Source organism: Chanodichthys erythropterus, chromosome 1 (genome assembly GCF_024489055.1).
Source record: "Chanodichthys erythropterus isolate Z2021 chromosome 1, ASM2448905v1, whole genome shotgun sequence".
Lineage (NCBI taxonomy): Eukaryota > Metazoa > Chordata > Actinopteri > Cypriniformes > Xenocyprididae > Chanodichthys > Chanodichthys erythropterus.
Window position 1 is genome coordinate 22,430,327 of NC_090221.1, and position 23,907 is coordinate 22,454,233.

The 23,907-nt window shown below is 36.4% G+C and overlaps 2 protein-coding genes across 3 annotated transcripts in view; both read right to left on the reverse strand.

The window, feature by feature from the left end:
* The window catches only part of col23a1a (collagen type XXIII alpha 1 chain a), a 163,829-nt gene extending 151,650 nt beyond the window's left edge, over nucleotides 1-12,179 (reverse strand). Inside the window, exons 1-2 of the mRNA XM_067390423.1 lie at nucleotides 11,715-12,179; nucleotides 10,924-10,993 (exon numbers count right to left, since the gene is read on the reverse strand). Of these exons, the coding sequence (XP_067246524.1) occupies nucleotides 10,924-10,993; nucleotides 11,715-11,987 (343 nt within the window). The 5' untranslated portion in view covers nucleotides 11,988-12,179. The remainder of the gene's footprint in view (nucleotides 1-10,923; nucleotides 10,994-11,714) is intronic.
* A 675-nt stretch (nucleotides 12,180-12,854) lies between these two features.
* Nucleotides 12,855-23,434, reverse strand: clk4a (CDC-like kinase 4a). Of its 2 annotated transcripts, none has more exons than XM_067390359.1 (13): nucleotides 23,285-23,434; nucleotides 22,718-22,884; nucleotides 19,748-19,994; nucleotides 19,077-19,167; nucleotides 18,703-18,769; nucleotides 15,647-15,763; nucleotides 15,308-15,474; nucleotides 15,116-15,210; nucleotides 14,647-14,776; nucleotides 14,452-14,534; nucleotides 14,268-14,347; nucleotides 13,855-13,945; nucleotides 12,855-13,362 (listed from the first exon to the last, which is right to left on the reverse strand). In XM_067390359.1, exons 2-13 carry the CDS (start codon nucleotides 22,882-22,884, stop codon nucleotides 13,216-13,218), a joined length of 1,482 nt encoding a protein of 493 aa, XP_067246460.1. In that variant the 5' UTR covers nucleotides 23,285-23,434; the 3' UTR covers nucleotides 12,855-13,215. The 2 variants fall into 2 exon arrangements, with proteins under 2 accessions (XP_067246460.1, XP_067246470.1); XM_067390369.1 differs by lacking the exon at nucleotides 23,285-23,434 and adding an exon at nucleotides 23,157-23,185.
* Nucleotides 23,435-23,907: the final 473 nt, after the last annotated feature.

Here is a 23,907-nt window from a genome sequence, read left to right on the forward strand (position 1 = left end):
TCTGTATGAGGACAAATGCCAAACAGCTGCATGGACTGGAATTTAAATGCAGAGTATATTAAATTCTTATATTTTGAACAGGATTTGTTAGTAGGGCGAGAACAGCTCCCCACGATTTAGACTGAGAGAGACAGGTGTGTGTGATTGATGGATAGAGCAAAATCAGAAACATGCACATGAAGTCCAGTGGCATGTTTTATGTGTTTTGTTCATTAAAAGAGAGTGATAAGTTCTCAAGTTTCGCATGTGTCCTTCATGCTGTAACAGCGGACTGACAAAAACCAAGTGAGACACCAACCCACGATCCAGCGCTTGGACTTTTCATATCAACATCAGGGACTTTTTAGAATAAAAGTCTTGTCATCTTGCCCTACTTTATGTTTGCATTCATTCTTGAGGTCTATCAAACATACATTTCCTTCACCATTAATTGTATATAGGGTTGCAAAATTATGGGAATTTTAAAAGATGGAAACTTTCCATGGGAATTAATTAACAGAAATTTATAGGAATTAAAGGGAACAAACTGGAAATTGCATTTTTTTTTTTTTTTTATTATTGCCAATAACAAGCTTGCAATGAAACGAGACCTTCCCAACTTCCTATGGTTGTGAGGGTATGCAAGCATGAGCAATAAGTTGCTGGCTGCAGTTCATTTAACAGCCACCGGTATCGCTAAATACAAGTGTTTCTGAATTCTATATATAGCCTTTTTTTAAAAAAAGAACTTTGAAAGAAAAAAATTCTGGAAAAATTACACTAATCTAATAATTCAGTGTATATTTGTGGTCAGCACAAGTATAATGCCTTATAAAAAATAGACATCCTTGAGTACCGCTGTATTCTCAAACTTACCACTTTTTTCCCAAATTTACTGGATATTTTCCAAACTTCCCACTTTTTTCCCAAATATACTGGATATTTTCCGCCCGTTTGCAACCCTAATTGTATTAAATGTATATTGTGATAAACATCAATATCAAACCACATAAAGAGAAAAAACAAACACACATTGTGGTTTTTGGACATATTGCCCAGCTCTAGTGTAATCCAGAAAGATTACTCGAGTAAGTTAGACAAATAATAAATGAAGCACACAAACATGTATGACAGTTTGTATGGCAATTATTTATAGTCAAAGCCCTAAAAGAGACAATTGATTTATAATCAAAACCCTAAAACTGACAATTTATCATCATAATCTCCCTTAAACTAGGTCTTCAACTCTGCTCCTGGGGACCCACTGTCCTGCAGAGTTTAGTTACAACTCTAATCAAACACACCAGCCAATCAAGGTCTACAGGATTGCCTAAAAAATTCAAGCAGGTGAGCTGAAGCAGGTTGGAAACAAACTTTGCAGAACAATGGGGCTTCTGGAGCAAGGTTGAACGCCTAGGACTTAGACAATTAATTGCCAGCCAAATTTCATAATCGTGACAGCCCAGTAACATGCAGCTGATTCAGATCTGATGGTCTCTAGATCTGGTTCAAGGTGGGAGTTCAAGAAGAATCCATTGTGCGAAGGTGGTAAGCCTCTCAAAGCAACTGATGCACACAAGCGTAAAGTGTTAACCGTTTTTCACGCTCTCCCTCGTTAAATTTAATGGCAACTTTCCACGTCACCTGTAACTCTCAATAATGAAACTTAACGCAATATAATCACTTCCATTCCCCCACCCGTGCCTCTCGTTCCCAGCAACACCTTGGAATTTTGTGACCTACAGTAAGAGCGCTGTGTCAGACTCCACACGGGGGAATGTACCTCTGGAATGCGGCCCACACGTGGTCACACATCTGATCTGATCAAATTAAAATCATTTTCAACAATTATTTAAACTTCCATTAGTGAAACCTATCAATGTGTGCTTTCATCAATGATAAGTAGATACAGTCAAAGACCTTAACAGAGTGTTATTTGAAATTAATTTTCCATGGCGTCATTGTTGGGTCTTAAAAAGAGAGATGATGCATGCTTTAATAAATCCGCCCCATTATCAGCAATGAACTCCAGGGACAGTAAAGGTCATCGTACACATGAGGGTTAGCAGGACTTTCTATTTTAGTTAATACCGCAAGCTATGCTGAGAGACTGTTTGGGATGTCACACTGCACATCTCATCCATGCCAAAGACAAATTATACACAACTTCTTGTACAGTACAAGCCTAAAGGCAAGAATGGCAAGATTGAGAGATAATATTACTTGTTCACTATTATTTGCACAGTCCAACTGACAGAAAAATACAGTTCAGGCAACAAAACATCACATGCAATTTTCTAATCAGTCTGTATGTAAAAAAAGAAAGTTTGATAAAATGTGCATTTGTTCATTTTTAAAGAAAAAATATAACGAAAATGTACTCTCTACGCTATAAAAAGTTAAAGTGTGACCCTTAAAAAAATACTGTTTTGTGAAGCCAAATGTAGTCAGGATGTAAAAATGAATAATATAGTATTTATGATTGTTCTTTTGGATGTTACCACAAAAAGCACATTTTTACAATATATTTACTTTCTGAATGTCGCTCATTTTACTGCTAATCTTACAGTGTAAGCTCTACATTATTTCCCACTGGATATTGTTTTAAGTGAAAATGTCACATTAAAGAAGTGAATTGCATTTGAAACAGTGTTTCATGTTTTTTTAAACCATAAATCTAAGCACACCACCTGCCCCAGTGAACCGATAGCTAGAAATGTTTTATAAGCGGTCAGGGTCACTACGGTTGAAGTATTCTGACTCTGTTTAAGACCACCACTTTACACCAACAGGGTCGTGAGCTGTTTATTTTCCAGAGGGAAGAATGCACAGAGTGTGGTTTTGCAAAGCAAACTTTAATAAGATGCCTGTTGAGAGAGAAGTAAAGGTGAACATTGAGGCAGGTCATGGAAATTGTTTGGGTTGGGGAGCCCGTCATGCCACCCATACAGATCTAGAGACAGTGCTCAGGCCCTTCTGACTGTAGTGCAACCCAAAACACAAGTGCTCTATATAATCAATATCATCAATAATATTACACCATAACAGAGGGTTTAACATTACATTTTTAACTGCTGGGTTGTGGGCCAAAAATGCAAGACAGTTGGGGAAATGTGCTCAATGACAATGTTCACAAATATTAATAAGAAAGAAAGAAAGAAAGGGTTGTTCTGAAAGTTCTGCAGAGCTTGTGCGTGTGTGCATATAATCGCATGCCACTGGACAAGTGTAAGTATGTGTGTAAGAGATGCGAAGTCCTAATTCCTAGTTGCATGTCCTATCTCTTTTGCACAGCCGTGGGTAGCGTATCTAATTGCACCACTTCCTAGTGAGATATTACACATATGCACATGCTCCGGACGGATATTTTAAGCCGGACCTTTTGGAGGGATGAAAGTAAATACAGTGCTGAGTCCATCAGATCCCACTGCCACACCCAAAACCTTCTCTGATTTCCGAATGCTTCTAAAAACTCATCCAGATTAAGCCTTTCTGACACCTTTTGTATGTTAATACCACTTACAGTCATTAACAAGTTGGAGATAAATTATTCACTGGTGTTTAATATTACACTCTCAACCAGACCTGCAAGAGGAATGAAATATGAAACGCTACATCTTACCGTTGTTTCAAATTATATGAGCCCATAGATATCCAATAGCTGTGCCTTTGATGTGCCTAATAAAACTGTGTGACTATGGGCATAAAGTCTGGTATATGCTGCAGGTTATCCTGGCCACGCTGTCCATCCACTTAGGCTGCAGTCACACTACACTTTGAGCATGTGAAAGCAAGTCTGAATTCATCAAACTTGAACTTTCGAATGCAACAAAATGCACAATGCCTACACGCGTTTCCAGTCTCCCAAGTTTGCATGCATATAATGGACATCACAAGGGCTAGTGTTTTTTGTGTTTTGTTGTTGTTGTTGTTGTTGTTTTGGGCTTAAAAAGACTGTTTGACCAAAAATGCTATTAACTTATTTAAAGCTGCAGTCAGTAAGTTTTGCCTTTTTGTTGCAATCTTGGTTCGAAACCTGCAATTGACCCTTTGCAAAGACCCGCCCCCCTTAGTTACTGTTGCTTTGTCCGACAAGCCGTGGCACTGTCACACCACACGCAGTGAAAAATACATTGCGGAGCAAAGAGGACACTGACAACATGTCGACAGACAAGACAAAGCAGGTTACTTATAATATTATACAAAGTCTCAGCTTTCAAACTGTGTAGTTATTAAAGAAATTCAAACAATAAAAAACGTTTTGTGGCTCTTTAATGTGTTGTGACAGATTGCTGTAGCGCCTCAGCTCAAGAGGCTCGTAAACCGATCATATCTTCCTACTAGTCCATTTATAACATTAAAGCTGCTGTCCGCAGTTTTTCCTCTCTGTTTGAAACATGCGATTGCAGTCATATGCGGAACAGTTAACTGTACGTGCGTTGTGCCTCGGCACAGCTCGTCAGCGCGGATGAATCTAATGCTTGCTGTCAGTCACCGCACCGGTGTGGATACTGAACTTCAGAATCACAGATTCTATGTCTTGAAAGTAGGACCAATATAATAATTTTCACGGGTAAATATCATCTGAACTAGTAACATGTTTGCCACTTTTGTTTTGACCAACTAAGGGGAAAAATCATTAGGCCTACAATAAATCACGCTGCCAATGATGATTAAATCTAACGATCGCTTAGCTCTGATCACACCAAACCGTGCAAATTATTATTACTGTTAAATTGTTCTCAAATTGTTAATGTTAACAACATCAGCACTGCGTGACTGTATTTAGTGTGTATTAGCGTTAACTGTAGATTTCAATTTCTGTATCCACTCCACAGTCCGAAGTCTTTTGCTTTTTGACTGCGGGTGAATCTCCAGTTGGCACTGATGATTGTCATTTGGACCTTTCTGGATTACAATCCGCCATCAAAATGATAAGTTTAATTATTTCAGCTGCTGTGAGAAAAGGCTATAAACGTGCCGCTACCGGCAGCTTCCTCACATGATTTAACTGAGCCTCACGACGGGACTCTTTCTGTTTACGGACGTGACGTAATGACGCACAGAGGAACTGCTGCATGCTTGAATTTCCCGCGGAAATCCGCCAGTTTGCTCTTATTATAAAACATTATTACAAGCTAACCGTCGTGAATCGAGACAAGATAATTAGATAGTTTTGAACACTGGCTGGTTATGTACTTGTTCAAAAGTTGATTTTGGATCATTTTTAACCAAAAAAAAGTTGCGGACTGCAGCTTTAAATAAACATGAATGAACATGCGAATGAATGTTGTTTCAAACGCGGAAAGACGTCAATATACACTATTTTTCAAGTTTAACTCCACCGGGGTTAATCTTCTACTACTGGCTGCTTTGTCGGACAAAATGGCAGATGCAGCGTTCTGATTGGTTAGATCACTTGTCAATCAAACTCCTCATATTTATGTGGATTGTGCATCAGCACAGCTCCTCAACTCGGATGAATCTAATCTTGGCTGTCAGTCACCACATCGGTGTGGATACTGTACGCATTTATAATATGTTTAATTATTGCAGCTGCTGTGAGAAAAGGCTATAAATGATCTGCCGCCTATAGCATCCTCCACATGCCATATAGCCTACTAGCTGGGACTCGTTCTTTATGTAAACAGACGTGATGTAAAGACATGAAGATGAAGAGCGGCATGCTCGAATTTCCCGCAGAAACCTACCAGTACCACCCGAATTAGGAAACATTATTACAAGCTTACCGTTGTGAATCGGGCTAAGGTAAGGAGATAGTTTTGAACACTGGCTGGTTATGTACTTGCTCAAAATTTGATTTTGGATCATTTTACCAAAAAAAGTTACGGACTGCAGCTTTAACATGACATTTTTTAGGGCTGATTTATTGGGGACAGACAATAATAAACTGTTAAAAATCTCATTTTGGCAAAACAGAGTCACTGCACAGGGAATGGCTGTACAGAAAACTGAATAAATAGCAGAAAAGTGTATGACTTTGTAATCAGTTTCTGTCCTTCCTAATGTAATTTGTCTCTGAATTCAGAAAACACTGAACTTTACGCGCTCTGCTACTTTATACTCTGCTAGTTGAGCTACAGAAACACATTTGATGCTATGAAGCATCAATCAGATACGAGCCATCAAATCAGACTAGAGGCTGACAGATCAAGAAATTAATTGCTTGGCCTTTTTCTGTGCAACATGCATCAGATGGCCAGTGGGTGGTCCATGGGCATGACTTTTGAGGCTGAGATTAGGTAAAACCTGGACCACATTCATGCATTTTGCAGATGCTTTTATCCAAAGCGACTTACATTGCATTAAAGACACACATTTTATCAATTCATGCATTCCCTGGGAATTGAACCCATGAGCTTGACGTTTCTGATGCAATGTGGTACTGTTTGAGCTACAGGAATGCTATACACAACAAACTGGACACAGATAGACCTAGTTAATTTACACAAAGTATTAGTGTGTTAAAATGAGTCGATTAATCAGCAATTCTTCAAATTAACCCGGGCAGTAAACAAAACGAAGAGACCCCAGGCTTCAGTCAATCACTACAAAACACACACCACACCTACAGATGTTTCCTGAATAGGCCTGGGCAGGTTGCATGGTGATGACGTTCAAAAAAGGTGATGAAAGACAATAAATCCTTAGGGTAATTAAATCTGGAAAAGGAGAGAAATGTGTCCCTGACCTTGTCGAAACTTTGCAAGGACTAAATAGACAGAAGGAGAGTACACAAACCTGTAAAATGAGACAAGAAGATGTGACCAAGTTAAACACCTCTCGTGCATTCATTTGAGAGTAACAGCTCGTTGTCAAACAGGGCCTGGTGTTCGGTGGAAATGGGTGATAACAGACGAGGAATCGTTTAGCATGCAAGGACAACCATCTCAGTCGACAGGTAATTACGGAGACCTAACTCCGCCGTGGAAATGAATAGAGGAAGAAATGAAAGAAGCTATGTGGTTGAAGAAGGCAGGAAATAAAGACATGACAGGGACCACCTGCAATGCTTAGTGCATTTCTATAGTTCTGGTAAAATTTAGAAAGAAAAAAAAAAACATCACCATTGTGGTCAGAATGTTCAATACTTTTCCATTTTTATATATACAACTGTCCAAAAGTCTTAGGTACATTAGTATTTTCACCCCAAAAAATGGTTTTAAGCCAGTTATTTATATATCTTGCTGTAGTGTGTCAGCAGGAAATATCAGTTTACATTTCCAAACATTCATTTTGTCATTAATTGTAATAATTCAGATATATTTTTGTATGCGCAAGCAGTCTGACAACAGCCGGTATGCTCCACACAGAGATCTGATCTCACCATCATCGAATCTTTCAGTGATTACATGAAGAAACAGATGAAACAGACAAATTAAATCCAGAAAACCTGTGGCAATATCTCCAAGACACCTGAAGAAATCCGACCTGCAAAGCTACAGTACTGTGAGAAGGTACATGTGTAAAAATGCTGTAAAGAGAGGATGATTTCAAAATTAATGTCATAAAAAGGATATTATTTATAAATTAACTTCTATTAACTAAATCAAATCAATATTTGATGTGACCACCCTTTACAGCTTTTGTCAGGTACACTTGCAACTCGTTTTTCAGGTAGCTTTGGAGGCAGGTTTCTTAAAATTTCTTGGAGACACAGCCACAGTTCTTCTGGATTTAGTCTGTCTTAGTTTTTTCTGTTTCTTCATTTAATCCCAGACAGACTCGATGAGGGTGAGATCAGATCTCTGTGTGGAGCACCGGCTGACTGCTTGTGCATACAAAATATCACTGGATTGTTGAATTAATAGCAAAATAAATGTTTTGAAATGTAAACTGATATTTCCTACTGACACACTACAGCAAAAGATATAAATAGCTGCCTTAAAACCCTTTTTTGGGGTGAAAATACTAACGTTCCTAAGACTTTTGCACAGTACTGTATATATTTTTTTTGTCCCACTTTATATTAAGTGGCCTTAACTACTATGTACTTACATCCAAAAATAAGTACAATGTATTTACTGGGTTCATATTGAATTGCAAAACACTTGTGCTGCTATTGAGGTGGGATACGGGTAAGGTTAGGAAAAGCTTTGCTGGTATGGGTAGGTTTAAGGGTAGGGGTAAGGTGTAAGGGATGGGTCAACAGTGTAATTATAAATGTAATTACAGAAATTAATTACAGATGTAATTACATGCTGGTATTTTTAAAATATAAGTACAATGTAAAAACATGTATGTACACAATAAGTGCACTGTATCAAATAATTCATTTAAATGTAAGTAGATAGTAGTTAAGGCCACTTAATATAAAGTGGGAACAATTTTTTGTTGTTGCATGTCAAATAATAATAAAAATATGTTTAAAAAATGTTAAATAGTGAAAAACAATTATTTTCTTCTCTAAATTATAGCAGACACATTTTAAATTATTAAAATGTTTAATTACAAATGTTTATATTATTATTTATTTATTTTTTTACTAAATTTGAACTATCATTAATATATTATTTACATATTTTTTTGTTAATATTTTTAATTTATAAGTGTCATTAATGTAAAATACTAAAACTAATGTATGGAAAATTTTGATAATTTTTAATAATAATTAAGGTAATTCGTGTTACCTTAATAATAATAATAATAATAAAACAATAAAAATAGCAGACTGAGATTTAACCATATATTTTACAAAACATTTTAATTTTTTTAATTAAAGATTTAAAGGTATGGATTGTCAAAGGCTTTCACAATCAATACAAAAATATGAAATAATAATAGATAACACTTTATTTACTAAAATACTTTTATTTAACTATAGTAAAAACAGTAAATTATGCATAATTACAACCCTAAACTTACTAAAATTAAAATTACTACAATTACTAAATATTACTAAAATTACTAACCCTAACTATAGTAAGAACATGTAGTTAATTAATATACATTCAAATAATACAAAAAAAATACATAAGGTATAGGTTGAAATAATTATAGCATTCGCCAAATTATAGCAGACTGAGACCTAGCTATATATTTTATAAAACTTTTTTTTAAATCTATTTTTAAGCAAATAATAATGATAACAATAATAATCATAATAATAAAGTATGAGTAGCTGAGGTACTGTGATATTTTCCCCCTCAAATTGCATTCTGTTTCTCACACAGAGCTACTGCATGGAATCAGAAGACAGAAAAGAAGCACTTTTTTCATATGTTTAGGGTGCTTTTGCATCCTTTTTAAAGCTTGAAAGCATCATTAATTGCATGGAAAAAACAAACTAACAAAAAAATTCAACTTCTGTGCTCCATGGAATAAATAAATGATATCCTCTCATCAGTGACATTCCAAGCAGCTCCTGTAGGGGGCGAAACACTATAACCTGCCCAGTGGTGAGACCTTTGAGCTCACGTCTGTTGTGGAGACAGAAATACCTCTCCCTCTGATCCTGCCTGCCAGGACCGCTCAACACGCTTCAAGTTTCAGGTGGCAACCATTGCTTCTAAAATGAAAGGGTCTCACCTTACAGTTCGGTGCCTCTGTTGGGCCTTCTGCGGCACTACCCACACAAACAAACAGAAATACACACTCACACAGACACATACTTGGGGCCCCTTCATACACACATTCATGCTCAGAACCTATAAACAGATGCCTATGACCTCCCTCTTGTCCTGCGACATCGATATCTGCCCTCAGATGTGAACCCGCATACGTTTATGGAAACACTGGATTTTATAAGCTCTATGACTCGATGTAAAGAGTGATTGTGAAAAAGAAAAAGGCCGACAGCAATTCCTCAATGGTTCTCAATGCACACAAACTCAGGTTACCACCAACCCCATGTTTAACAACCTCATTTTGTGACAGGAGCCAAAAAAAAACCTCACCGCAACCACCAATTCATCAATACATAACAACTCTCTCCACATGTTCTCCTTCCCTCTGTATTTAAAAGAGAAGGGCATATAGCTGTATGAAAATGCTCTGATCTATAATCATGACTATTTGTAACTGCCTTAAGGAAAAACATTGCATGTTTGCCAAACGCATTGACGTCCTGACTCCAATGCGAGATATAATGTAGTCAACAATATTATAAAATAAACTCCAAAAGGGTGATCAGGACCCTAATGAAAATTATATGACAATTTGACTTCTTAACCAATTATTAAAGTGCCCATATTATGCTTTATTGAATACTTTCATACAGCGTGTAATATAGCTGTTTGTGAATGTGAAATGTCTGCACATTTTTAAAGATCAAATTGCATGACAGAAGCACTACAATTCCAGTCTCACTTCATGTAGCAATGTAACTAATTTGCATAATGCTAGCCTATGGTCCTCTTTGGCTGCCCGCAAACAATGCTGATGTGCAATGTATATTATGAGAAAATTAAAATGTTTTTTTGACCTTGGATGCATTTAAACCTATTAGATCTTCAGAACAAAATTAGGAAGCCTTTAAAATAGCATAATAGTGGCAATTTAAATAAATGGAGATTAAATATTCATTTGAAACAAAAAAAACTTTCAGTGACCAGCTCAGAACCATTATAGGGTAAAGGACATTTTAAAAGTCTAAAGAATATTTTTTTTTACTGTAAAGGTTCTTCATGGAACTATCTATGCCAATAAAGAACCTTTATTTTTAAGAGTGAAATCAATTGTCTTTATAGTTTAGCATCGTTGTATAAAACGCTTTGGTTGCAAAATACAAATCTGATATACAAAGAGTTACCAAAACCTGTGCTTTGTTTCAATTCTCCTATCATTCCATCTACCCCATCACAGCTTTTAAATCACCGTTCAGGAACAAGCCATTGATAAATTTAGCACAATTTCTATCAGGTTTCATCCAGTGATGTTCCCGTGTTTTGGAAAAGGACTGTCAGAGCAGATTGATGGACGTACCTGGAGGACAGTTGCAGTCTTGTGTCACGTCTCTCGCCACACGCAACTTTGGCATTGCTTCATTCAGCCTCTGTGAAATACAACATGAAGGAAAGTAATTATTCAAATTTTGAGCAGGTAACATTTTAAGAATCCGTCATTAATAAATTCCATATTCATTAAGCGGTAATCTGAATATTGTTAAAGACCCCTTCAGTGTCAGTGGTGGTCAAGGTGCTACTTGTTGTTGGTTTTTTGTTTGTTTGTTTTTTAAACTAAGGAAACAAAAACAAAAAACCTTGTGAAAAATGTTAATTGAATGATTGACTTTATTAATAATTAATTATTATTAGCTGATTTAATCAGTCAAAATTAAATTGTTTAAAATCAACATACTGTAAATGACACTAGAAACATGTGAAAGAGCAGAATATAGCATATTATATATATATATATATATATATATATATATATATATATATATATATATATATACACACACACACACACACACACAATCTTGTACTAATAATGTACCATTAAAATAATAAAACTATGTATAAAATCAATCTTGCCACATAAACGCACCTGCTGCTGCACATGCAGATATATCATATATTACAGATATATTATAATAATTATTTAAGATAAAGAGTAAACTATTAATAATAACTTGCTTTGAATAATTATAACTAGCTACTGTGATGAGGGATAACTGGACAAAATCAGCATACTGCAGAAACATGTGAAACAGTAAAAGAAACATTTTGGATGATTTTGCAGCTTTCTTTTATAAAGGATAAAATGCTTGCCTCTTGTAAGAGTGTTTCAATGGATTCCCGCAGTTCCTGTGAAACAGAGACGTCCACAGATGATTCCTGACAGATGTCACTCATCTTTATCTCCAGCGCGCGCAGCCTGCTCTCCATCTGATGCGTTTTAAAAGTCATGAGAAAGCACACCGCTATTGAACTCAGCGATATCACTAAACACACTATGGTTGGAAAAGACACTAAATAGCGCAGATAAGGCGGTTTCGCAGTATTCTGTTTGCTTTCTGTATTTCTTTCCACAGATGGATCCATTCTGACAAAGTATCCGATTAGTTTCCGATAGTTAGATCACTTAAGTATCGATCAAGAACTGATCGATGAGATGTGGCTGTCAGACTGAGCAGCGCTGAACAGCACACAGGGCTTTGAACAGCGTGGCTGTGTTTCAAAACCTAGTAAGATGAGCTGCCTACCCAGTGAGCTGCCAAAAATGTTGCGCGCGCCTTCGATGCAAAGGAATGCTATCTAGGTAGGGTGCTCATTGGGTATTAAGACACATGCAGCCCCCTGACATTCAGCGTGGTGTGTGTGGCTTGAAACAAGCGTGAAACAAGGTGCTGGAATAACCAGAGAGCGGCCAGAAGCAGCTGTGAACAATCTGCGTAAGACTTTCTCTGTTTCAGGTTGTTTTCTCCACATGTTGGCATGAGCATAATACAATTTTTAGTAGAGCGACTGGAGCGAATTATTTTAGTTATTCAAACTTTATACAATCTTCAAACTTTTTTTCTGCCATGTATTTGTGAAATGTAAATCTATATTACACAAATAATATGAAAATGCGTTTTGTCAATGTTTTCTTACGTTGACTATAACAGTGGTTTCCTCCTCCACCTCAGGCGAATGCGATTTCTGTAACTATTGAGCATTGTAAAACATTTGTAAACATTTTATAAATGTACATTTTAAAAAGTAATTACCACAAACCATATTTTGACTGTCCTAAGGTGGGTCAGATCTACTGAAGGCTCCCTTCCCGATTATATTACTAAATCAGACCCATAAATGCCGGCCTGGACTCAAACGCACAACTTGAAATGTGAAGATTTAGAGTTGCGATCTGCTGCCACCAATTGACCGCATGGGAGCGTTACACATCAATGAGACAAATTATTCAGATCAGGAACTGCTTTTATTTAAAAATCAAGGTGAAAGAAAACAACTGAAAAGACTTACACGATTTACAAATATCACTAAGCTCATATTGATAATGCTAACAAATCTATGACAATCATACAAGTATCCTACACACCAAATACCCCAAACCCAGCCCCTTTACAGTTACACACTATAATCAAGTCATGTGATGCAGTTACAAATAAGTGGAGAACTCAAGAGCAAAAAGGTCACATATCCTAAACTGAACAAGCACAATAAATATAAACAATGAGAAAAGAGCAGTGTATGATCTATACAGAGGACTGATACAGTCAACTGAAATGGCCTCTCTCAGAGAGGAACTACAGCAAAAGGACAGAAATTATTTCTTGCTCTTCTTGATACAGTTGAAAAAAGGGTGTTTGATGGCTTCATCCAGTGTAATCCTCTTTGTGACGTCATATTCAAGCATCCTCTCTATGAGATCAAACAGCTGCTCATGGTCAGAGCTACTGGAGACCAAGTATTGCTGCAAGAAACAATTAATAAAAAGTCAATAGCAATCCAAAAGTTGTTTGTTTCTAAATGCCTTCATGGTTTAAAGTAGGGCTGACCGATATATCGCATGCAATTGTCACGCGCATTTCGTCAGTAAAGCCGGTTCCCTGATTACCGCTAAATCGCCATCACCTGCTTTCAAATGGAGCGCCATTTACTAGACACAGCCGTTGATCACTGACAAGCTACGCGATATCGTGTATATATCGCAGATGAATCGCCTTCGATAATGAATGCGATATTGCGTGGCTTTTCAGTGATCTACGGTTCTGTCTATTAAATGCCGCTCCATTTGAAAGCAGGTGATGGCGATTTAGCGTTAATCAGGGAACCGGTTTTACTGACGAAATGCACGTAACAATCGCATGCGATATATATCAGCCCTAGTTTAAAGTAAAAACAAAACTTCAACTGACTCCATCTAACTTGACTTATAAAACAATAATTTGAACGATAAACTTACTCTCAGGGGCTTGCACTGCTTCCTGACGTAACGTCCCATGGAGCTGTGAATGTCCCAGTCCAGTTTATCATGGCGAACATACCTGGTCTTCCTGCATAATGAAAAAAATACCCGTTTTAATAAAACAAAAGCAGCATGTGGTATCAAAACTAATAAAAGGCCATTTCAAACAATAGAAACATTCTGCAAACAAATCAAACAGAGAAAATTAAAGTAATAGCTTTTCAGATACCACAAGCAAGATTACAAATCCTTTTGACATAATTTCATGAAATTTCTTCAGGTATTCATAACAAACGTTGTTTGTTAAATTATAAAGAATAACTATATAAATTTGAATTTAGAGATTTAAAAATCCCTGATATTTCCAGAAACCCTGCAAAAACACCACAATTAATTTATTGAAATATTACCTTGTTTTTTGCAGCATGTGGGTAGGTAGGGGGCCCAGAACTCGCTCCATCATGGCCAGATGCTCTTTACTGTCATGTGTCTAAAATTTTCAAAGACCACAAAATTACTAAGGTGCTGAATCAACAAGTCACATGTACCCAAAATTAACATAATTTAACTAATTGAAACTCAAATGACAATGACCTGAAACAGAGTCGATCCCAGATAATACTCAATAAGAATGCATCCCACACTCCACACATCACAGGAATGACTCCAGCCCAGATCTGTATGAAACAAATCTCCGTTATAACTCACAATACATGCAAATCATAGCATGCGTGCCATCAATGTGTCAGAGAATGTATAAATAAAAACAACGCATTCATAACTGCTTACCCAGAATAACTTCTGGAGCTCGGTAATGTCGTGTGGACACCACAGATGTATGATGCTCATGTTCGTATGTTGCATTCCCAAAATCAACTACTTTCACATCAGGATTCTTCAGAGTTCTATCATCCCTCTTCTGTAATTCAGAACACTATTAATTAATACACAATAAACAGTGGCGAAACAAGTCTGAATCAGTGCCGTTATTTCTAAACTATTACAAATGATTTTGGTAACAAATTTCATTAAATTTATTTCAAATTAAAGATTAAAAACTTAATCTTTAATTTATTTCAGTTAGATTCTAAGGCAACAATTAAAATTCTCATTTAAGTTTAAGTAATAAAATGACAAACTAAAATAAAAAAGCTATATAGAAAACATGATATTAAAAAAACAAAAACAAATATTAAAATACTTATAAATACTACAAAAGTATATAACTGGTCTGAATGGGATCAGTGCCTCTCCTTACCATTTTCGAATTGTACTTGATGTCATACTCTGAATTAATAAAGAGGATGTTCTCTGGTTTCAGGTCAGTGTGTGTAAGCTTATTCTTGTGAAGAACTGAAACACAAAGAATCAAAGAAAAGCAAAAGATTAAATCAGTGTTTCATCCAAAGCACACACAAAAAGATGCAATCAAACAATACCCATGACTCACATCTGACTGCTCTGATGATCTGGTAGGCCATGTGCCTGATGTGGTTGATAGAGAAGGGCTGAAAGTTATTTTCCTTCAGAAAATCATACGTGCTCAAGCCCAGCAGCTCAAAAGCAATGCAGACGTGCCCGTGGTGATCAAACCAGTCATACATCCGCACACAAGCACTAGAGAAAGGAAAAAGTGCATGTGAAATACTGCACTGCTAATATGTAGTCTGGACATCGTTAAACCCAAGAGGCTGTAAATTTCAAATTAAGTGTGATATATTTCACAGCCATGCATCACACAGAGGTATAAATTACTGGAGATCTCCTTTTTATCTGCTTTCACACTTACTATCGTCTGTCACAGTCAAGTGAGTTAATCTGCTCCAGCACCTCAACCTCAGACAGAGCTGCATCACGATAGCGCTCAATGTTTTTAATGATCTTCAGCGCAATGCGAGCTCCTCCCCTGCAATAGCAACATACAGTAATATCAATAACACATTAAACAAAAAAACAAAACAAAAAAAAATCATTACTGGTTAGTATATCAAAGCATTTCTCAAAAATCTGCATTAAATTAAAATTCACCCGATTTTGTTGATCCTACTGTAAACCATTTAATCCATGCATATTAGGGGTGGGATGGTTCGATGTTAACAAAAAAAAAAAAAACATTCACACATTTTTGTGATTTTAACATTTAAACAAAGCATTTTGGGTGCACTTTGACAAAAAAAATAAATGGAAAAAAAAAACATTTAATTCAAGTAAAAAAAACAATTGTATATATACCGTATATATTGACACTAGGGCTGGGCATTGAAAAATTTCACAATTTGATTCAATTTCGATTCAGGAGCTTGCCATTTGATTTTGATTTGATTATTTGGGGCCTATAAAAGGTTAAAGGAACACTCCACTTTTTTTGAAAATAGGCTCATTTTCAACTCCCCTAGAGTTAAACAGTTGAGTTTTACCGTTTTCGAATCCATTCAGCCGATCTCCGGTTCTGGCGGTGCCACTTTTAGCATAGCTTAGCATAGTTCATTGAATCTGATTAGACCGTTAGCATCGCACTTAAAAATGACTAAAGAGTTTTGATATTTTTCCTATTTAAAACTTGACTCTTCTGTAGTTACATCATGTACTAAGACCGACAGAAAATAAAAAGTTGTGATTTTCTAGGCTGATATGGCTAGGAACTATACTCTCATTCAGGCGTAATAATCAAGGAACTTTGCTGCCGTTCCATGGCTGCAGCAGTGCAATGATATTACGCAGCGCCCGTGAGCCCCTGCTTGCACAGGGAACGTGCCTTGCAACCGAGACGTTTGTGAGAGACGCTGCGTAATATCATTGCGCCTGCTGCAGCCATGGAACGGCAGCAAAGTTCCTTGATTATTACGCTGGAATGAGAGTATAGTTCCTAGCCATATCAGCCTAGAAAATCGCAACTTTTCATTTTCTGTCGGCCTTAGTACATGATGTAACTACAGAAGAGTCAAGTTTTAAATAGGAAAAATATCAAAACTCTTTGGTCATTTTTAAGCTTGATGCTAACGGTCTAATCAGATTCAATGAACTATGCTAAGCTATGCAAAAAGTGGTACCGCCAGAACCGGAGATCGGCTGAATGGATTCGAAAACGGTAAAACTCAACTGTTTAACTCTAGGGGAGTTGGAAAATGAGCCTATTTTCAAAAAAAGTGGAGTGTTCCTTTAAGTACATGGCAAATTTCCTCAAAGAAAAAAAATTCTCAACTAATGCTGTTAACAGGAGCAACAGTTTGTACATCATTATATTATTAAAAAGGTTCAAATTAAAATCGATTTGTAAGCTAAATATAAAAACATTATTAGAAAATGATTTTCGTTCCTTGATTCAACTTCTCGCGTCAACTGCGCAGATATCAACAGCGCAACGGGGGTGTAGGTTGCCAGGTTGAGGTCACAAATAGGTTTGAATTTGTATGATGTGTTGATTGCGCAAGTAGAATGTTTTTCATACAAGAGCTGGCAACTGGACAACCTTGGAATAATACATTTGATTATTCTTCTTATAAAGAGGTTTGGGCCATACAAATTATGGGAATTTCCCAGGAGAAATAGCAAAACGCGAGGAGGGTGGGAGATGGGTGTGAAATACGCGAGACTCCCAGCAAAAACGGGAGTGTTGACAGGTATGTGGTCTGTTCATGTGCTCTCTGCGTGAACTGAAGCGGTACCGTGATCTGTCACTCCACAGAATGCCAACAAAGATCGCGACAGCTCGAGAGACATCCATGGTCTCACTCCAGTGTATAGGAAACATAAATCTCTAAAATTATTACACAATAGGCTAATGTGTGTGTGAAGTGAATAAGTGTAAACTGAGCTCAGCGCAAATTAAATAGCCGCGCTGTTTGGGTCTCTCAGAAATCAGAGCTTTGTCAATTATTCTAATACATCAATAAAATACTGCATTAAACATTTTATACTATTTGATATGCATTTAAATGTTTTAAACCTTGCGAGATAAACGATATGTAACACAAATGGGTGAAAACTATGAAATGAGCAGCACGTTCGTAAATCAAATAGCCGTGTTTCTCTTGCGGCTCTCAGAAATCAGCTGTGTCAAAAGTAGGCTGCTATCAACAAACTCTACATCATACGCACTTTCTACTTGGGTCTACTTAAATTTTTAAAACATTGTACAATATGATAAATTAATGAGTGCAAACTATATGAATGAAATGAAGCACGATAGCAAGTCAAGACAAACGTAGGACTACATTTTTTTCCGCAGCCAAATGATCCGGCAAACTTCATGCCCTGAAGACAGCAATGTAAAGACATCATAATTATACTGCAAAAAATGCTTTTCTTACTTAGATTTGTCATCTTGTTTCTAGTCCAATATCTAAAAATTCTTAAATCAAGAATTTAAGACAAGTAAAAATTATTGTCTTGTTTTCAGAAAAAAACAAGTCAAAATTTAGTGAGTTTTTCCTTAAAACAGGCAAAATAATCTGCCAACAGGGTAAGCAAAATAATCTTGTGTTCGGTTTGAAATAAGATTATTTTTCTTACCCCAGTGGCATACTATTTTGCTTGTTACAACACCAAACGTACACACCAAGTTCATTGGCAATTTTCTTGGTGAGATACAAGTTAAAATACTATAGAAGATCCAATTAAAAATCTACATAAGGTTTTGAAAATAAAGATGTGACTTAACCAGAGTAGGATTATTTTCATACAGTGTGTACATCACAATACAGAGGGAAAAACATTTCGTTTTCATTTTATTGCATTTTATTAAGTCAAAATCAGTTTTAAAGAAATGATTTTAAACAATATGGGTCAGGTGTAAAACACAAAAGCAATGATTATACATGCTAAGATGTGACAATGAAGACTTACTTTGTATGATCAATGCACTCCACCACTTTGCCAAAGGCTCCCTCTCCGAGTGTGCACACAATCTCATCTATGGGTTTAAAGAAATACTGTTAGAAACATAAAAAAAGACACAATAGCATCAAACCCTTTCAAAAGATTTCGCTGCGTTTTGGAACACTCAATTAGAAAAGCAATGCATAAATAATCCACGAACATAAGACAATACTATAGACTGGTGATACACACATCAGGATAAGTCTACTTGTTCTGTCACAACTGCATTTATCAGGACCCCAAAATTAGCTTGTAAAATTAGTCTGACCCCAAAACAGAAAATAAGCAGTGAAAGAAATGAAAAGATACAGAAGAGATACAGAAAAGTGTGTATTCTATACATCTTGCTCTCAGCATGTCTCCACTGTGATAGATCAGGTGCCCCTCCTCATCATCCTCAATACTCCTGGATCTTTTCCTGCGATGGCTCCTCTGGGGTTTCGGACCACCGCCATCATCATCATCATCACCACCATCATCATTAACCCATGAGAATCGTGGGGGACCAGAACGCGCCATTCATTCATTCACGAGTGGGGGGGGGAAGTGATTCGGCCCATTCAGATACCCGCAGCAGCCAGGCCCGGCCACAGGGAGCAGCCAACGCAAATTCAGCCCACGAGATACACACAGGGCCCACCACATCGTGTGTGTTACAGAAGAAAAACAATGGCAACATATTTTCAGATGAGAAACTTTCTCAGACCATTAAGTAGACAATTACAGCAATTTATCATTGAAAAACATTTGAGAGTTTTATTCCTCCATGAATGAGGTGCCTTAAAAACATTTTATGTGCTGTAGATATCAAACTAACATTATATCTTGAGTAAGAACCCATTCAATCTTATTATATGTCATTATATTAGCGTAATCATTTCATCCAACATTCTTCCTGTCATTCATTCAGACAATATCGGAAATGAGGAACTCCTACAGTCCATATAACAAGAAAGAAAAGCACAGAGAGCAAACAAATGCCATGGCAAAGGGAGACAGACAGTGGTCATACCGAGTCAGAGTGATGGTGCGAGCGACGGTGCCGGTGTCTGTGCCGGCTGCTCCGCCTGCTGTTCCCAGAAGATTTGCTGTAATGGTGCCAATCTCGGTCTCTCTCACGGAATCTAGATTTGTCCCGATCTCTGTCTCTCTCCTTGTCTTTACAGGCAGTACGGCTGTCATCCTCATGGTCTTTGCATACAGCTCGCCTTTCTTTAGTTTCCAGTCTTTCATTTGAGCTCCTTGTCTCAAGGTAATGCCTATTAAGACACAGCAACAAAATTCAATGAGTACTGACTGTTTCACATTGAGCTGAAGATTATAAAGTAGTGCTGTAAAATCAATTAACCTTGATTAATTGCATCTTACATTAAAGTTTGTAAAATGTATTAGTTAATTTTTTATATATATATAATTTTAGACACATTTTACCAATTCCAAACCACATAAATCTTAATAACTACTATTAATTTTGTATTTAATAATTTATAAGTGATATATAATTGTTCATGAAGACTGGAAATAAAAAATTCCTTAAAAGTTAATTATACTACTGTCTATGGACGAGTCATATACCTCTCAGATTTAATCAAAAACATGTTAATTTGGGTTCCGAAGATGAACAAAGGGCTTACCGTTGTGGAGCGACATGAGGACGAGTAATTAATGAATTAATTTTTAATAGAAACTCATCTCTCCTTAGTCATTTTCCATTCAGAATTCAAACAGCACGTTAACATGTTAAAACTCATTTCAGGATCAATCTTCCCATTTTATTTAATTTTTTTAGATAAAGGAATGTGCGGCAGTTCATCAGATTTGTAAGGTAAATCATGTATAAACCTACGCAAACGCAGGAGAATACGTCAGTATGTTTCTAAATGTGCTAACTGCCCATCGCAATTTAAAAATAAAAGTTTAAGCCCTCGTTTAAGTCCATATGTTCTTGTTCAAGAAATTACAGTGGTTGTAGCATTTCTATCAAAAAGAAATGGTCAAATATTAAAGATTAAGTGGACATTTAATATATATGTTGTAAGCCAATATTAAACAAGGATTATATTGCATTGTAAAGGGTAAAAACTATCGTCAAGCCACTGGTGCCCTCTGCAGGCATTTGTTATAATATATGAAGTGCATTTGTTATATTGTTTACAGTACATTATGGAATTTGACAGTTTTGTTCAATAAAATCTTAAGATTGTTTACTTTTGATACTTGCTACTTGAATCAATTATTATTGTGTTATTGCCATTATATATGTATTTTAAGCCATACGTGCAAGTGAATGTTTTGTTGTGCAAGCAGCACCCATATAATGATCACGTTAGTAGTTGAGCTATACGTTCAGAGAATCAGAATCAAATACACGGATGGATGTAAATGTCCAGTGAACTAGGAGAAGAACAGGCTAGACTTTATAGTTGCTTACACAAAGTATGTATCTAATATGAATATATGATGGTGGTGGTCCAATTATAATCTAATTATAATAGCAAGGATTATTATTGCAGCTTCCATAAACAGCCATGTATATTTTACAAACTCTAAATGTATTGTTACTAGTACTTGTGTATTAAATGTCTGAAGCCTAAAATGAACATTATGTGGTTGAAAACACTGAACAACTGTGATAAATGCCAAGCACTGAGTGCATCCATCTCTGGCTCAGCATCAACACCAACATCTGTGCACAGGGGAGTGGGGTGGCAAGGGGTTTGATTACTCGGGTAAATGTCAGAATAATTGAACAATTACTCGATTTATAAAATAATCGTTAGTGACAGCTCTAGAGCTGTGCCGCGTCTTTTGTGCCACTCTATGTTGGAGGCTTTCATATTATACTTTTGAGCAATAAAATGAAATCTTTGCAAATAAATATCTTTCAAAATTTGCTTGGTTGTTTTAATTTTTTTTAATCCTCAGAAAGTGGCCTATGTGTGAGTGCACGTGATTCTTGGGTGGGGAGGTTTAATGACCAGGGGTAAGGGGGCACGGGAAATCACTCTCCCCCTCTCCCTGTGGAAACAGACCTGCCACCACAGCTGGAAAAAAAATCCTAGCGGAAACACTGTGTATATACAAGCCATCTTAACTATACAACTTTTATATTAGATGCAATTAACCACAATTAATAGATTTGACAGCACTATTAGAAAATCAACAAGGCTATCGTTTTCTAAATTCAATAAAATTGTGTAAAGAAAATGAGATACAATTTTAAAAAAATTAAATAACCGTTTAGCACATATACAAATACATTGCTACACATAAAAAGTGTTTTTTTTTGGTGGCGGTGGAAATTTTTGATGCAAGAGATCCTTAAAGCTGCAGTGCATAACTGTTTTCAAAATTTATATAATGAATCCATTTTTGTTTTTGTCTTATCCTGAATTTTAATGGTACACCTATAATAAGTGTTTATATTTCAGAATATTTTAGACTGGTCGGGTGCCACTGCTGCAGAATAGCCCAGCACCTGCGTGACTTGTCATAGACAAACAGAGAGAAGTAGCTCTGGCTACAATGTTCTTCTGCAAGAAGTATGCAGTTTTGTTTATAAAATGCTAAAGCACCAAAAGTTACGAACTGCAGCTTTAATGCTGTGGCCCTGATTTGTTGACAACCAATGCAAAAAAAATGGATCTAAGTTATTAACTTATTTTTAAAACAGACACTGATATATGACATAAATCATGCCTGAATGGATATGACTGCCAACATTGAAGTCACGTGATCATGTTTTCCAGGAAGCTTCCAAGAAAAGAGCAAACTTGTCAAACTAGTATTAAACATTGCCAAGATTATGTCCACATAAGGCTTAATGGGCCCTGGCCCAAAGACTGACATCTCTTAAATTAGTAACTTCCTGGAAACGTTTTTAAACATTGGTACAAGACGTCCCCATAAAATGTGTTGATTAAGAGCTCAAAATAAAAACTAAGAATACAAAGTCTGTTCTGTTTAAGTTTCTGATTCTCACCCTTCGCTGCTCTTGTGGTGGTGATGATGAACATGATGATTTTTTCTGTATTTATTCTCTCTCTCGCTGCTGTGCGAGTCTCGTCTGTGTCTTTTTCTGTTCTCCATTTTCTCCTCCAGACTCGCCTCTCTCGTCCAGGGAGAGCGCATTCTCTGAGATTGTCTCATCTGATAAAACAAAGAAAAAAACAGTTAAATTACTTTTACATTCAATATATATTGTATATCCGAGCAGAATGTAAAATATATACATTAGGCCGCATTCCACAGAACCGGTGGCCCTTTAAATTCTTTGTTCTGAACACCTCGTGTCAGCTAAGTCTTTGCATGAAGCAAATTATTCCGTAAATGAGTCTAAAAATTCCGTAAAGGAGTCTAAAGTGGTTAGATGATAATAACAGTAATTAAAACCGCAATAAAACGCATTTTGTGATACTTACTGCACACCTAGGATTAAACACAGTCCGTAGCAACGTCGTTAACGCTTCTAGATTGTAAAATACAAATATATTCTAAATAAACATCGAGTGAGTAAAATAATTATCAAATAATGAATATAATCCCTTACCTGGCTTAAGAAAGTCTCCTGAATAACTGCAGTCCTATATCGACAAAAGGAGAATTTATTTCCTCTGTCTTCTCTTGATGTCGTTGGTTGGATCAAAATGGCGTCCTTCGAGCTGGAATGTTCGAGAACTGCTCTCTTACATCATCGGATCCAGAGGGCGCGTGCACGCATACAGGGGCGCGCGAGAAACAAGTGCTGGGTTGTACTGTTGTACACTGGCCTGATTTAGTTACTGTAAACATGAGAAAAATCTGAAATAAACATTACAAGGGATGTTTTGCCATACAAATAATGGAAATTCATCAGTATAGGAAATTATATTCCTTGTTAGACCAATGATATTAGCCTGTTTTCTTTCAATATTGTTTCTTTCTTTCTTTCTTTCTTTCTTTCTTTCTTTCTTTCTTTCTTTCTTTCTTTCTTTCTTTCTTTTGTTCCTTGTCCTTTGTGTTTTCTTCAGTCTTTTATCTCTATTTATTATAAATAAATAAATATTAGGCCTACAAGTTAGCTAAAAAGTTTGATGTAGTAACTTGTAATGATGCCCTGGGTTAACATTAATTTAAGCAATGGTCTACTCTACGCATATATTATACAATCATTAAAATTATTAAGGACATAAA

Coding starts and splice junctions, on each gene's coding strand:
- clk4a (XM_067390359.1), bottom strand. CDS start 22,884: ATGAGACAATCTCAGAGAATGCGCTCTCCCTGGACGAGAGAGGCGAGT. Junction 19,995..22,717: donor CACCACAAGAGCAGCGAAGG/GTGAGAATCAGA, acceptor GTGTCTTAATAG/GCATTACCTTGAGACAAGGA. Junction 14,535..14,646: donor AGCTCCAGAAGTTATTCTGG/GTAAGCAGTTAT, acceptor TGTTTCATACAG/ATCTGGGCTGGAGTCATTCC.